At 48.7% G+C, this 15,330-nt stretch overlaps 1 protein-coding gene across 1 annotated transcript in view; it reads right to left on the bottom strand.

The window, feature by feature from the left end:
• LOC140410653 (protein PML-like) overlaps positions 1 to 15,330 on the bottom strand; it is a 39,353-nt gene that overhangs the window by 18,328 nt on the left and 5,695 nt on the right. The window contains exons 2-7 of the mRNA XM_072499032.1: positions 12,395 to 12,905; positions 10,373 to 10,956; positions 8,716 to 8,762; positions 6,837 to 6,975; positions 5,735 to 5,919; positions 2,292 to 2,478 (exon numbers count right to left, since the gene is read on the bottom strand). Of these exons, the coding sequence (XP_072355133.1) occupies positions 2,292 to 2,478; positions 5,735 to 5,919; positions 6,837 to 6,975; positions 8,716 to 8,762; positions 10,373 to 10,956; positions 12,395 to 12,905 (1,653 nt within the window). The remainder of the gene's footprint in view (positions 1 to 2,291; positions 2,479 to 5,734; positions 5,920 to 6,836; positions 6,976 to 8,715; positions 8,763 to 10,372; positions 10,957 to 12,394; positions 12,906 to 15,330) is intronic.

The raw sequence follows: 15,330 nt of genomic DNA, 5'->3' as shown, positions 1-15,330 counted from the left end.
CACCGCCTGCGGCCCGCATACGTTTGGGGTAATTAGGAGCCTTACGTACCCAGCTGCGCCGGACACCAAAACGTTTGATGAACTTGTGAACTTAGTGGGGCAACATTTTAACCCAACCCCATCCACGATAGTCCAGCGTTACCGGTTTAATACCGCTGAGAGGACACCTGGAGAATCCCTTGCCGATTTTCTATCCAGGCTACGCAGGATTGCGGAGTACTGTGACTATGGCGAGACCTTGTCAGAAATGTTACGCGACCGTTTGGTTTGCGGTATTAACAATGCGGCCACCCAGAGAAAGTTGTTAGCTGAGCCAACATTGACTTTTCAACAGTCCATTTAAATATTATTATCCCGAGAGAGCGCAGAACGGGGAGTGCAGGAGCTACAGGGAATGGAGGTGCATGCCTTGAGGCACAACCCCTTCCATCCAAAACTGTCCCCAGCGCCCCTGCGGTACCTTGGGCGAGACGATGTCTGGATCGACGCCAGTGGCCGTCGGACATTCTTCCCCGAAGAGAGCCTTCACCAGAACCAATGGATGAGGAGCCATGTCCGTGTCAGACTTGTGGGCACCGCCCGCGTCGGGGATGCCGGTCCTGGGGGCGCTAGAGGTGCCGTCGTTCCGACAGAAACTGGGGCCAGCCCAAGGGCCGTACTTTCCATTTGGATTAACCTGCGGCGACTACTCCAGAGGACATGGAGACAGAGGACGACTGCCTGCAGCTGCATTGTGTGGCAGCTCCCCGTGTGGCCCCCATTAAGGTGACAGTATGGGTCAATGGTCACCCGCTTGAGATGGAGTTGGACACTGGCGCAGCGGTCTCAGTGATCGCCCAGAGGACATTCGACCGCATCAAGCAGGGGAGACAGGCCCTTGCATTAACCGACACACAGGTCAGGTTGGCCACCTACATGGGGGAACCATTGGACATTGCAGGAACTACGATGACCCCTGTTGTTTATGGACACCAGGAGGGGCGTTTCCCACTTATCATGGTGCGCGGCCATGGGCCCAGCCTTTTGGGTCGGGACTGGTTGCGCAATTTGCAGCTGCAATGGCAGCACATCCTCCAAACAGATTCTGGAGGGTTGACTGAGGTGCTAGGACGGTACCCAGATGTATTCCAGCCCGGTTTGGGGAAAATAAAAGGGGCCATAGCCAAGTCAAACCAGCAGCCATGCCGCGCTATTTCCGGGCGCGCCCTGTGCCTTACGCCTTGCTCGAGAAGGTAGAAGGAGAGCTCACTCGTTTGGAGACTTTGGGCATTATCAGGTCCGTCCGTTTCGCTGACTGGGCAGCACCAATTGTACCTGTAATGAAGCCAGATGCCACAGTTGTGCGGCGACTATAAACTTACAGTGAATACCGCTTCCCGGCTCGACCGATAGAGGATCTTTACGCGAAGCTTGCAGGCGGACTCTCGTTCACGAAATTAGATATGAGTCACGCCTACCTACAGTTGGAGCTGGACCCTGCCTTCCGGCCACATGTAATGATTAATACACACCGGGGCCTGTATGAATATACACGGTTGCCCTTTGGGGTATCCTCTGCCTGCGCTATTTTTCAACGCGTCATGGAGGGCATTTTGAGAGGTTTACCGCATGTCGCGGTCTACTTAGACGACGTTTTGATTACAGGGATGTCGGAGCAGGAACATTTTGAAAATTTGGAGGCTGACCTTGGACGCTTTTCGGAGGCTGGAGTCCGTTTACGTCGCACAAAGTGCGTCTTTAAGGCAAAGGAAGTAGTCTACCTGGGTTATCGGGAGGACCGCGAAGGTTTGCACCCCGTCGCAGAGAAGGTGCGCGCAATTCAACAGGCCCCCACCCTGACTGACACTTCGCATCTTTGTTCTTTTCTCGGTCTCGTAAACTATTATGGGAAGTTCCTCCCCAATCTAGCAATTACACTTTAGTTGCACCTTCTGCTAAAGAAGAATCACACCTGGGTTTGGGGTCAGCCGCAAGAAACCGCTTTCCGGTGGGTAAAACAGCAATTGTCGTTGTCTAGGTTACTAACCCACTATGATCCTGGAAAGCCTTTGCTCATCACATGTGATGCAACCCCATATGGTATTGGGGCCATCCTGTCCCACAAGATGGCGAACGGGGCCGAGCGGCCGATAGCTTTCGCCTCCCGCACATTGACTGCTTTTATAATCCTGTACTATATTCCATTCCTGTACTCCATTCTACAGTACGGGTTGTGCGTAGGCTTGACTATTAGCTGAATGTTTTTTACACTCCTTGTCTCACAATGTAATATGGACATCTTGCAGACTGACCTGTTGGCAGTCTCCAGAATTCTTCTTGCTTGATTTCAGTAATGTTCAGCAGGGTCACATCAGCATGGCTTTCAGCGGTCAATGTTGTACTATAATTGTGTTCAGAGTGCTGGTATTTCCTTTTGACGTTGGTATTTGTGTCCTCCACTGGCCAAGGTCTTCTATCTCCCAATTTCTTTGGAACTTTCTGCACAAAAAGGAAAATTAGCTCAGTGTCTGTAGGAACCTCCGCCCTCAGCAGAGACACCTACTTCCAGTCTCTTTTCTCTTTCTGCCAGGTGGGAAATCCCAGGGGAGAGGTCATGTCTCTATTCCGCTGCCTGAATCAGTCCTGTTTCCTCAACACATACTAGTGGCAAGATTTTCCAGTCCCACCAACAGCAGCCACCATCGCAGGCAGGAGGCCAAGATGACGATTGGAAGATTTTAGGAAATTGGATTATAAATGTAGTGGGCAATTTAAGGGTTAAAAGCCTGGGGGTTAGTGTGATTTGATTGCGGGAGGTCCCTCAAGAGTTAATGGTTTGCAGCCTGCCTGCCTAGATATACTGTTTTTTCATCTTGAAGAGGTAAGATCAGTGCTGGGTGGAGCTCAGAGTGACAGAAAAGTAATTTTGTGAGGGTCAGGCAATTTGGAGAAAACTGTTAGAGGGACAGGGTTTTGGAGGAAGGCTTTTGGGAGTCTGATCTCTGATCTGGCAAACTTCATTTTTCTTGAGACCACAAGTAATAGCGGAGAGGTAGTGAGTTTGGGGAAGCTTTGAGAGAAAGAGACGCTCAATTCCCATCTGCCTGAATCTCAGTCCACAATTCTTTTCCAAGAAATTGTTTACAAAGTGATACTATTTTAAAGGCAGAGCAGGCTTGTCAGGAGACAAGGGAAAGACTGAAACAAATCAAGTGAAGCAGCCATTTGAAGACCTTCAGATAAAGAAAGGATTCTCGTAAGAGCCAGAATCTGCTGTGTAATGCACGTATCACTTTAGGCCTTGCTTGTTTAAGCTGGATTGAGGGCTGTTATGTGTATTTTCTTGTTGTTTAATGGGAAATTGAGTAGTAGTTTTAAGGTGTATGTGTAAGCAGTACTTTTCGGGTTTGAAGTTAAAAAGTTTAAGATTGTAGTTATAATAACGTTTTCTTTGAAAATAACCAAGCCCTATATTTTCACACAATCACTTCTGGAGCAAACTGATTTTTCCAGTCTTAAAAAAATAAAATAAAATATTGGGGTTTTCGGTCCAGTATCCTAGCCACTATTGAGGTCAGGTTGGGTAATACTAGTAATCCCAAAAGTCAATTGATTTTTGACCCATCTCCAAAATTTTCCCAACCCGCACTTAAGTGATACTCATGGCTGAGGGGTTGGAAATTCCTGGTCTAGGTTCTGCCTTGGCAGTGGTAGCACTCCTGAAGATTGTGGCTTCAAGCCCCACTCCAGGAATTTGAGCATATAATCCAGGCTGGTATTCCTGTGCAGTACTGAAGGAGTGTTGCACCTTCTTTGGGAGCAGATATTAAACTAGGGCCTTGTTTGCACTCCCAGGGAGACATAAAAGATCCCATGGCACTATTTCAAAGAAAAGGAAGTTATCCCTCATATCCTGGCAAGGGTTTATCCCTCAATTAACATCTCAAAAACAGTTTGTCTGGTCATTATCTCATTGCTGTTTGTGGGAGCTTGCTGTGCACAAATTTGCTGCAACAGTGACAACATTTCAAAAGTATTTCATTGGTTGCAAAGCATTTCGAGGCCTCCTGAGGGTGTGAAAAATGCAATGGAGAAGTGAGTCTTGCTTTTTTTCTTTCCAAATAGACATCAAGAAAATGTCTCTCTATCAGATTAGTACTGATGTTTCTTATGCTCAGCAACATTCTCTTCAGGTCACTGCTGTCATAGGAAACCACTCCAATTAGCAACACATACCATCTCTCATTAAAATATCAGCTCCATATAGTGGAGGCTCCACTGCTTCCTGTTTTCATGTTGATGTGGCAAATCATGGACCATTCCACATACTTTTTTTTCCAGGGGTTCAGCTTTTATTCAGGTGCTCAGACAAACCCGGCCTCATCTATATTCTACCACTTGTTGACTGGCCTTTGCGGATTGATTGAATTCTGAACTTAAATTTGGATGAAGTGGTTCCTGAGGAACAACTATTGCTGGGTGAAATCTTCCCGGCAGTCAGGAGGTCCATGTATCTCTCTAACAATTGGACCCACTCATAACAATACAGCAGATGACACTGCCCACTTGCTGTCAGGCACCGCCTGGCAGGGCTGAGAAGGCATTCAGCCAGCCTCTGAAGATGTCGCCTTGTTGGAGCTTCCAGTGGTCACACTGATGCTGGGGCCCCCAGGGCTGGAACTCCAATGAGCTGCATTTAACAGTCTGCAGGGTGCCTCGGAGGCCGCTGAAGTCAGCCGTCAACACCCATTCCAGACAATTGCCTATTCCTCCCAAGCTGGCAGTGACAGTCTTGGATGCTCAATGTCTGCACGTGCAGCTTCAATTGTAATGTTCCTGAGACAATGCTGTCCAGTGTCCAATCCCTTCCTCCCACAGAACTCCCCTTTGGATGGTGGGGAAGGTGATACTGGTTTCCTAACACTTTGTAGTGATGCAAGTCCCTACCAGACCGGCTTTGCTGCTTATTCTCAGGACACCTACTGCATCTCCTTATTTAAGACAGAATATAAATGCATTAGAAGCAATTCAGAGGGGCGGCACGGCGGTGCAGTGGTTAGCACTGCTGCCTCACAGTGTTGAAGACCCGGGTTTGATCCCGGCCCCAGGTCACTGTCTGTGTGAGGTTTGCACATTCTCCCTGTGTTTGCGTGGGCGTCACTCCCGCAACTCAAAGATGTGCAGGTTAGGTGGATTGGCCCCGCTAAATTGCCTCTTAATTGGAAAAAAATAATCGGGTACTCTAAATTTTTTTTTTTAAAGCAGTTCAGGGAAGATTCACTCGACTGGTACGTGCTATGGGAGCTTATCTTGTGGGAAAAGGTTAGATCTATATCCATTAGAGGGTAGAAAATTAAGAGGTGATCTTATTGTAATATACAAGATCGTGAGGAGACTGATGGGATGGATTCTGACAGGATGCCCTTATGGGGGAGTCTAGAACTGGGGGAAACATTTAAAAAATACGGGAGGGGTCTCTTAAGATGGAGGGGAGAAGAATTTGTCCTCTCAGAAGGTCAGGAATCTTTGAAATTCTTTTCCCAGAGAGCGGGTAATTGAATATTTTGAAGACAGAGTAGATAGATTCTTCACTAATAAGGGAGTCAAAAATAATGGGGCGGGGGGGAGGAGATAGAGGCAGAATGTGGAATTGGAACCACAATCAGATCAGCAGGATTGATGGGCCGAAAGCATCCTCCCGCTCCTAATTCCTTTGTTCATAAGACTTTTGAGACTATAAGGTTGAGATTAATACCTTGTGTTTCTGTACTGACTCGCATTGGACTGAGGGCCCACTTGGATACATATCCCTTGTCCATGCACTGAAGCTAGGATGTGGACTCAAAGGCTGCTCAGACCTCTCCTCTTCCTCTCCTGCCCACTCCGGCTCCTCCAACACACATGTAAATGGCGCTCTGTCACTTGGTGCTGGGTAATAGCCTACAGGAAGAAACAAGAACAACCCGTTACTTGCAACCTCAGGAAATACCTCCATGGAGACAGAGGTACGTGTATCTGCTGCAGCTACTCTTCAAACATCGGCATGTCAAAACTGTGACAGAGTGACATAAAAAATTGGCTATCGGGATGTGACTGATCAGCGGCAATCCAACTAGGCCCCAGCTGGTTGTGGGCCAGAGGACTGAGGTCGGCTATCATCAGACTGACAGTGATACTCTACAGATTGGGGAGGTTGATAAAAGTCTAACAACTGTATGTTGTATGTATCTAACTGCCCACAGTATTCCTGCTCTTCCTCGCCCATGTTCAATTTGGTAAAATTGTGTTACCTTTTTCTGGGCCGCTTACTATTTTGCCTTGCTTTCGCCGCTCAGAAACGGCAGCATGCTCAGTCCTGCTGAAATACGAGGATGGGGAATGGTGGGTGACCAACTGTATAAAATCTGATTGGCGGCAGCTAATGTAGTCCCAGCAGCATCCAGTGCAAGTAGTGGCCATTGCTAGAACTACCGGCAGTCTCCCCAAGCAAGAGGTATGGAGGCCGAACTGAAGGCGTCTGGGTGTCAGTGGGACCTGACTGGCAGGTCACAGCATGGGACTTGAGGGGAGTGGGTAGCTGGTTTGAGTGGCTGGGGTAAGGATTAAAGAGGAGGGGGGAATATGACTTGGGTGGGGGGGTGGTGCGGAGATACTGGGAGTCCTCCAATGGGTACGAGGACGCCCAAAAGAGGCCCCTTCTCCTAACCCTTACCTGACATCAGCTTACCCTGTAAAAGCTGCTGGCCTTTCCAACTGCTCCCCCCCTCTAAAATGGTGGTACCCAGATCGGCTATACTACTCCAGCTGAGGCCAAATCAGTGATTTGCAAAGATATCAAAAAGAAACGAGATACTTACTGGATGGTGACACATCTTCAAACTCACCCTCATTACTGCCGTCCGCAGTTGCTCCAGGCAACAGAGGAAGGTCCATCTCGTTCCTGGCTGGGAAGATCTCAAGGTTGGCTGAGGCTTCTCCTGAAGATCTCTCCATGTCCTAGAATAGAACCACAGTAAGGGATACCGGAGGAATTGATAAGAGTGCCACAGTGACAAGAGTCCCACTTTCTCATGGCCAACACTTTACAAAATCACAGACCTTCCCTTTGAACTGGTCAAGCCAATTTGGAGCAAAGCTCCAAATGTCCTGGGCCTTGTACTGTTGGAAAGGGAAACATGTCACCATTCACCATGTCTGAGGGGGCAAAAGAGCATTAAATTCTGTTCACCACACCTTCCCGTTGATAGCATTCACACCTCTGAGCTAGAAGGGTTGTGAGTTCATGTCCCACTCCAGGACCTTGAGCACAGAAACCAAGCTGATAATATACACTGGCACAGTACTGAGGGAGAGATGCACAGTCGGCAGTGCACAGTCTTTCAGATGAGACATTGAACCGAGGCCCGAATTGCCCTCTCAGTTGGGTGGTACACTACATTGAAATGGAGCACGGGAATGCTCCCTAGTGTCCTGACCATTTTCTATCCCTCAACCATGATCCCCAAAACATTTATCTAATTTGTTTCTTGTGAGCATATTGACTGCTACACTGCCTCCATAACAGTGTGAATGTTTCCAAAAAAATTAATCCATTGATCAGAAAGTACTTCGGGAGAGGGCAGCATGGTGGCACAGTGGTTAGCACTGCTGCCTCACAACGCAGGGGACCTGGGTTCGATCCCCGGCCCAGGGTCACTGTATGTGTGGAGTTTGCACATTCTCCCTGTGTCTGCGTGGGTCTCACCCCCACAACCCAAAAAGATGTGCAGGGTAGGTGGATTGGCCGCACTAAATTGCCCCTTAAATGGGGAAAGAAAATTGGGTACTCTTAAATTTATTTTAAAAAATGAAAGTACTTCGGGAATCCTTTAATTTACTCTATATTTTTCAGAGAATTCTCCCTGTGTCTGCGGGGGTCTCACCCCCATAACCCAAAGATGTACAGGGTAGGTGGATTGGCCACAGTAAATTAGAAAAAAAAAAGAATTGGGCACATTAATTTTATTTATCAAATATATATATTCTCAGAGAAAAAGGCAAGTGTGCGATGGTCCACTCACCCTGCAACGTTTTCAGCTATCTAGAAGCTTCTTGAGGGGTCTGGTGGTGCACTGGGTTAGTGTCCCTGCCCCTCAGCCAATAGCTCTAGCTTCGAGTCCCACCTCAGGACTTGATGGCCAAGGAAAGTGCATTCAAAACGCAGCCAATCGGGTTGAGTATCAACCTGCAAAATCCTTCCAACACAAGCCATTGGCAAATGGTAAGAGTAGGAGAGATTGCTGATTAGCCATGTGATTGGGACGAATGTTCGAGCCTCTACTATCCACAGCTTCAAAATACACTGGCATGATTCTCCGGTTCCCCAGTTGCGTGCTTCTCAGAGACGCGGCATTCGCTGATGGTGGGATTCTTCTTTCTGCTGGCATCAAAGCCACCACACCTGCTGGCGGGGATGCACTGCCAGCGGGAAAAGTGAATCCCAACGACCGGAGAATGCTAGCTAACATATGTGTTGCCATAGCAACTTGCACAACCCGAGTGAACTGTAACACACACATCACCTTCCAAACTAGTCCCAGGTCCAAAAAACGATCGGGTTAACCTGCTCCAGCCCCACCAGAATGTCTGTTGTTTTTATTCATCAGAGTTGGTCATCACATAAATGGTTAATAATAATAAATCACAGTTTCCAAACAGCTTCCACCCAGCCCCGTCCCCCAAGCACGCACCACTTACCAGCAGAATCTCCTCATCTTCACAATCCCCAGCTTCCTTACTCTGCTCTGAAAGCAAGACAGTACAGTCAGACCGAGGTGGCTGGTTACTGAAATGAGTTCTCAGTAGTGTAACAACACTGGGGTACTGATTGCTCAGCAGATCACGCGGTCACATTTCAAAAACGCAATTATATAAATATCAGTGAGGTTGTTCAATCAAAATCAAAGCTATGGGGCGGAATTCTCCGCAATCGGCACGATGTCCGCCGACCGGCGCCAAAAACGGCGCGAGTCAGTCCGGCATCGTGCCGCCCCAAAGGTGCGGAATCCTCCGCATCTTGAGCTGCCGAGCCCTAACCTTGAGGGGCTAGGCCCGCGCCGGACTGATTTCCGCCCCGCCAGCTGGTGGGAAAGGCCTTATGTGCCCCGTTAGCTGGCGCGGAAATGACATTGCCGGGCGGCGCATGCGCGGGAGCGTCAGCGGCCGCTCACGGCATCCCCGCGCATGCGCAGTGGAGGGAGTCTCTTCCGCCTCCGCCATGGTGGAGACCATGGCGAAGGCGGAACGAAAAGAGTGCCCCCACGGCACAGGCCCGCCCGCGGATCGGTGGGCCCCGATCACGGGCCAGGCCACCGTGGGGGCACCCCCTGGGGCCAGATCGCCATCGCGCCCCCCCCCCCCCCAGGAACCCGGAGCCCGCCCGCGCCGCCTTGTCCCGCCGGTAAGAGAGATGGTTTAATCCACGCCGGCGGGACAGGCATTCCAGCAGCGGGACTTCGGCCCATCCGGGCCGGGGAATCGCCGGGGATGGGGCCCGCCAACCGGCGCGACGCGATTCCTGCCCCCGCCGAATATTCGGTGCCAGAGAATTCGGCAACCGGCGGGGGCGGGATTCACGCCAGTCCCCGCCGATTCTCCGACCCCCCCCCCCCCGCCCATGATCTATGAACAATGCACATAGTAACAGAGAGAACTACAGTATAGCAGCTTCATCCATTAATAGCATCAAACTGGGCAGCGTGGTGGCGCAGTGGTTAGCACTGCTGCCTCACAGCGCTGAGGTCCCAGGTTCGATCCCGGCCCTAGGTACAGCACGAGGTTAGATACAGAGTAAATCTCCCTCTACATTGTCCAACACTCCCAGGGCAGGTACAGTACGAGGTTAGATACAGAGTAAATCTCCCTCTACATTGTCCCCATCAAACACTACCACGGCAGGTACGCACGGGGTTAGATAGGGAATAACGCTTCCTCTACACTGTCCCATCAAACATTCCCAGGGCAGGTTCAGCACGGGGTTAGATATAGAATAAAGCTCGCTCTGCACTGACCCCATCAAACACACCCAGGACAGGTATAGCACGGGGTTAGATACAGCGTAAAGCTCCCTCCATACAGTCCCCATCAAACATGTCCAGGGCAGGTACAGCACGGGGTTAGATACAGAGTAAAGCTCCCTCTATACTATCCCCATCAAACACGCCCAGGACAGGTACAGCACAGGGTTAGATGCGGAGTAAAGCTCCCTCTGCACTGTCCCAATCAAACACACCCAGGGCAGGCACAACATGGGGTTAGATACAGAGTAAAGCACCCTCTGCACTGTCCTCATCAAGGTATAGCCTGGGTTTGAATCAGAGTAATATTTCCTCTACAGTTATTAAGTGTCTGTTACCTTTCTTGGTGACAAGATCTCCGAGTAGATTACGTGTTTCCAATGTGCATTCGATGAAGTTTATCAAAATGCCTTCCTTACTCACATCAACTGGCATCTCCGCCACTAGGGCTGTTAGCGCTGATTTGATTGTATTGTACATTTCTATCATCTCCTCATTAGTGCCAAACTTTAGCATTTTTCCTACCAACTCTTTCCCTGCTCCCATTCTGATAATTATTTCTTCTGTTTGTTTCAGGCTCGTGGTCAGGTTGATCCCCTCAGAATGACACGTGGTCTCCAACACCTTCAGCAATGCATCCCCTTGCTTATTGATCTCTTGTATTGTGGAAAAAGCCTTCTGTCTAATCAGTGATTCAGTGTTATTTTTTTCAATGTTCAGGCTTTCCTCCAGGGATTTCAGTTGTGCATAGGTTTCAGTGAATTTATTGTGATTTTCTTGGCTTGCGTCCACCATTTGTTTTAACTCTTCATTCTTCAGGACTACCTCCTGCTTAATGTCATGATAACAGTGCTCTGGGGAATTGTGATAAAGCAGCAGGCAATTGCAGCAAATGCTCATGGAACATGTCTTACAGAAAAATCTGAAATAAATCAAATATATAAAGTACAATGTGGTGAAATAGAGATTCAACAACTTTATTCACATAGCACCTTAACATATTGAAACATCCCAAGACATTTTATTTTTTTTGTGTAAATATAAAGTGCCCAATTATTTTTTTCCCCAATTAAGAGGCAATTTAGCGTGGCCAATCCACCTACCCTGCACAACCTTGGGTTGTGGGAGTGAAACCCATGCAGACATGGAGCAAACATGTAAACTCCACACGGACAGTGACCCGGGGCAAGTATTGAACCCGGGTCCTCGGCGCCAAGAGGCACCCGTGCTCACTGCGCCACCGCGCCGCCCACCAAGACTTTTGTAAAGCAAAATTTGACACTGAGCCACATATGAGATATTTATAAAATCGCAGAAATGCCGGCACCGAAAGAAGCTATTCGTTCCATTGAGTCTGTGCTCAGCTAAAAAGAGCCATCCAACCTAATCTCACTTTCCAATCCTGGACCGAAAGAGAAAATGCCGGAAAATCTCAGCAAGGCTGGCAGCGTCTGCATTTACAGACGCTGCCAGACTTGCTGAGATTTTCCAGCATTTTCTCTTTCGTTTCAGATTCCAGCATCCGCAGTAATTTGCTTTTTTCCAATCTTGGATATTGTCTTACACTCCCACTCACCACACCCGCCCATGTCCCGCCCTTCTGTGAGGATATTTATTATAGAATGTCATGTATCCTTCAACTCTAATACCAGTACCACAGACTAACAAACACAGAAGAGTCTTGTTAATGTTCTTTATTAAATCAAAGAATAACATTTTGATCGCTATTACTTGAATGTTTACACATTTTTTAAATTAAACATAATTTCCAATTAAGGGGCAATTTAGCGTGGCCAATCCACCTAACACGCACATCTTTGGGTTATGCAGGTTGAGACCCCGCAGAGACGGGAGAATGTGCAAACTCCACAGGAACAGTGACCCATTGCTAGGATCGAACTCGGCTCTTCTAAGTCATGAGGCAGCAGTGCTAACCATTGCGCCACCGTGCCATCCCTAATGTTTACACATTGTTGGGCTGTAAATTAACCTGGCTCATTATTCATTTACTCTCATTGCTTCCTTATTTCTTCTCAGTACATCCTAAACCCTATTTGTACTCCCTCCATTTTTTTGATTAACTATGTACTTCCTTTATTTTTTACCTCTTTGATTGGACTGTTAATGAGGTAGTCAGTTTGATCATTTAGGCCTCACCTGCCTCGCCATCGCAGAATATGTCTTTGGAGGTGTATATATAGTATATATTAATGAAAGCTACAATGGCAGTTTGACCTGGTATCCCTAAACTTACGACCAACAACATTCTCAACAGGGGAGCTTGCATGCTGAAAGGAGATCTGAAGGCCAAAATAGTAGGGGGGCTTTAATCTGAAGGATAGTTCTCTGTATGGTATTACCTAATGTGCTGCTCCTTGTGGTCTGGACAAATGGTCTGTTTCCCATTTCTTGCCAAAGTAACAAAGTCTTCACTGTTAAGCATCCTCAGATCATCCAGAGTCTTCATAAAGTGCCCATATCGCTCCATCAACAGCTGGTGGGAATGGCAACATCTCAGGCACAAAAAATGGTCGCACTCGAAGCACAGGGAGGTGGCAGACCTGTCATCCCCACAGGCCTGGCACAGACTACACCGGATGTCCAACTCCATTCCAATCCTCCCCTTTAACTGCAGCTTGCTCAGCAAGTTTGCAACAAACTTGTTGTCCTGTAAGTTAGTGATGTCTCCGTTGGTGGGGGCACTGCAGACAGGACAGGTAGAAGCACTTTGACTTGCCCATTCTTTCTGTAGGCACTCCTGGCAAATGCTGTGCAGGCACGGGAGAAGTTTGGGTCTGACGAGCTGCTTATTACAAACTCCACACTCAAGTTTTTCAGACAGTGGACTCTCTTCAGATGCTGTTTCCGCCACTTTAACAAAGAAAAGACATTGAAATGAACAACAAAGTTTGTTGATAAAAGAACATCAAAAGACAGGCAGATCATTCTGAAGAATTAAACCACGAGGGAAAGTCCTGTGTCCAGACTGGCATTCTTGATCAGAGCAGGATCCCTATACTTCGGCAGATCCACTCATCATCTGAGTTTATAACAAATGGTCTCTGGGCTCACTATCAGCAGCATCTTGGATTGGATTTGTTTATTGTCATGTGTACCGAGGTACAATGAAAAGTATTTTTCTGCCTGCAGCTCAAACAGATCATTTGGTACATAATAATAATAATCTTTTATTGTCACAAGTATGAAGTTACTGTGAAAAGCCCCTAGTTGCCACATTCCGGCGCCTGTTCGGGGAGGCTGGTATGGGAATTGAACATGCGCTGCAGGCCTTGTTCTGCTTTGCAATCCAGCTGCCTAGCCCACTGAGCTAAACCAGCCCTTGAAAAGAAAAGAAAATACGTAACAGGGCAACACAAAGGTCTCTTCCCTTAGCAGGAACAACATGCATTTATATAGTATCTTGAATATACTTCCACCTCCGTAACATAGCAGAAAGGCCCTGGTCCTTCACAGTGCAATCAGAAAAAAAATTGACATTGAGCCCACTAAGATGCCTGGGCAGCAGGATTCGCCGCCATTGCTGGAATGCCCCAGCTCCAGGGAGTAATCAATGGCACGCGTTTCCCCTCTGAGCACTGCTAACAGGGGTGCCCTTCATCAATCAAAAGGGCTTCTATTCCCTGAATGTGCAGTTGGTGTGCGACCACCAGCTGCCCATCACACACACGTCTGCACCCAATATCCAGGTAGTACGCACAACGCTTACAGCCTGGCACACTCTGTTTCCCGGCACCTCGGGTTGGCTCTTGGGCAACAAGGCTTATCCACAGTGGTCATGGCTGGTGCCTGTCCGGAGGCCCCATGCAAACACAGAGACCCATTATAATGATGCCCGTGCAGCAACCAGGAGGGTCATTGAAAAATGCATCGGACTCCTCAAAATGCACTTCTGATGCCTGGACCACTCTGGTGAGACACTAAAACACAGCCCCAGGAGGATCTCAAACATCGCACTGGCCTGTTACATTCTACGCAACATTGTGCAACAGAGGTGTGCAACAGAGGTGCGACATACTGGAGGAGGAGTACAAGTGTCAGGCCTCATCTGACCAGGAGAATGAGGAAGGTGTCCAGGAGGATCCGGACATGGAGCCGGACGGAGATGACACAGCAGTCCGCTCCAGGGCCGCTGCACACGGGACAATCTCATCACCTCCCTATTGCATACTAGGAGGCATGTGCACCCATAGCTCCTCCTTCCTGTCCCAACTCTTTATCCCCCCACTAAATTCCCCTGATCTACCTCTTGCCCCCCCATACTTCATTTTCCCAACACAGCAGAATTCCCTTCGACTTAACCTCTCATCCCTTCCCTCTCCCTCAGTCCTTCACTCCACCTTCCCTCTCCCTCAGTCCCTCACTATACCTTCCCCCTACTCTTCCACTCCTTCCCACCATCACAGGTTCCCATCACCACGGGGTGTTGTCGCTGGGTTGGCAGTATCAGTGGGTCTTGTCCATGGGATAATGACGACTCGCTGTGAGATTTGAATTTGATTTGTCACGTGTACCGAGGTACAGTGAAAAGTAGTGTTCTGCGTACAGTCCAGACAGATCGTTCCACACATGAAAAAAACATTGGACATGCATAAATAAAGCATAAAATTTGACAAAGTCGGATTCCAGCCATTAGGATAACTTTCCACTGTCTGCCCAAGTGATCCCTGCATGTGTGCTGGCAAATTCTTCTCACAGACCTATATATTTTCGAGGCATCTACCCTGCACATCTTTGGGTTCTGGGGGTGAGACCCACGCTGACACGGGGAGAATATACAAACTCCACACAGACAGTGACCCGGGATTGAACCCGGATCCTCAGCAACGTGAGGCAGCAGTGCTAAGCACTGCGCCACTGTGCTGCCTGTGGGCCTGGTCCATGTCTGCCTGTGACTGGGCTCCCCTGTCCTGTGCCTCAGCCATTGACTGTACAATGTGCCCCAAGCCTTAGACGTCTTGACCCATAGCTCTGACCTCTTGCTCCAGGCCTTCCACTGCAGACCCGTTCATTGTTGGTCTGGGTGCCACGCATTGTCGGCACCGTCTCCTGCGCCTGAAGGTGGGTGAACTTCTCCAGCTGTACCTGCAGGCACTGGAAAGTTGCTAATACTTCCTCCTGTAAATTTTCACTCTGCTTCAGCATCTGTACCAGTGATGGGATCATTCTTTCCAGAAGCACGACACCCATCTGGACAACAGTTGTTTCCTGGGATTGGGCAGCCCTCCGACCGCCCGCTCCCTTGGGAGTCCCTGCCTCCACCTGATGTGCTGCAGGA

The sequence above is a fragment of the Scyliorhinus torazame genome, chromosome 1 (assembly GCF_047496885.1).
Source record: "Scyliorhinus torazame isolate Kashiwa2021f chromosome 1, sScyTor2.1, whole genome shotgun sequence".
Classification (NCBI taxonomy): domain Eukaryota; kingdom Metazoa; phylum Chordata; class Chondrichthyes; order Carcharhiniformes; family Scyliorhinidae; genus Scyliorhinus; species Scyliorhinus torazame.
The sequence above is the reverse complement of the archived record's forward strand: the minus strand, read 5'-3'. Positions and strand labels throughout refer to the sequence as shown.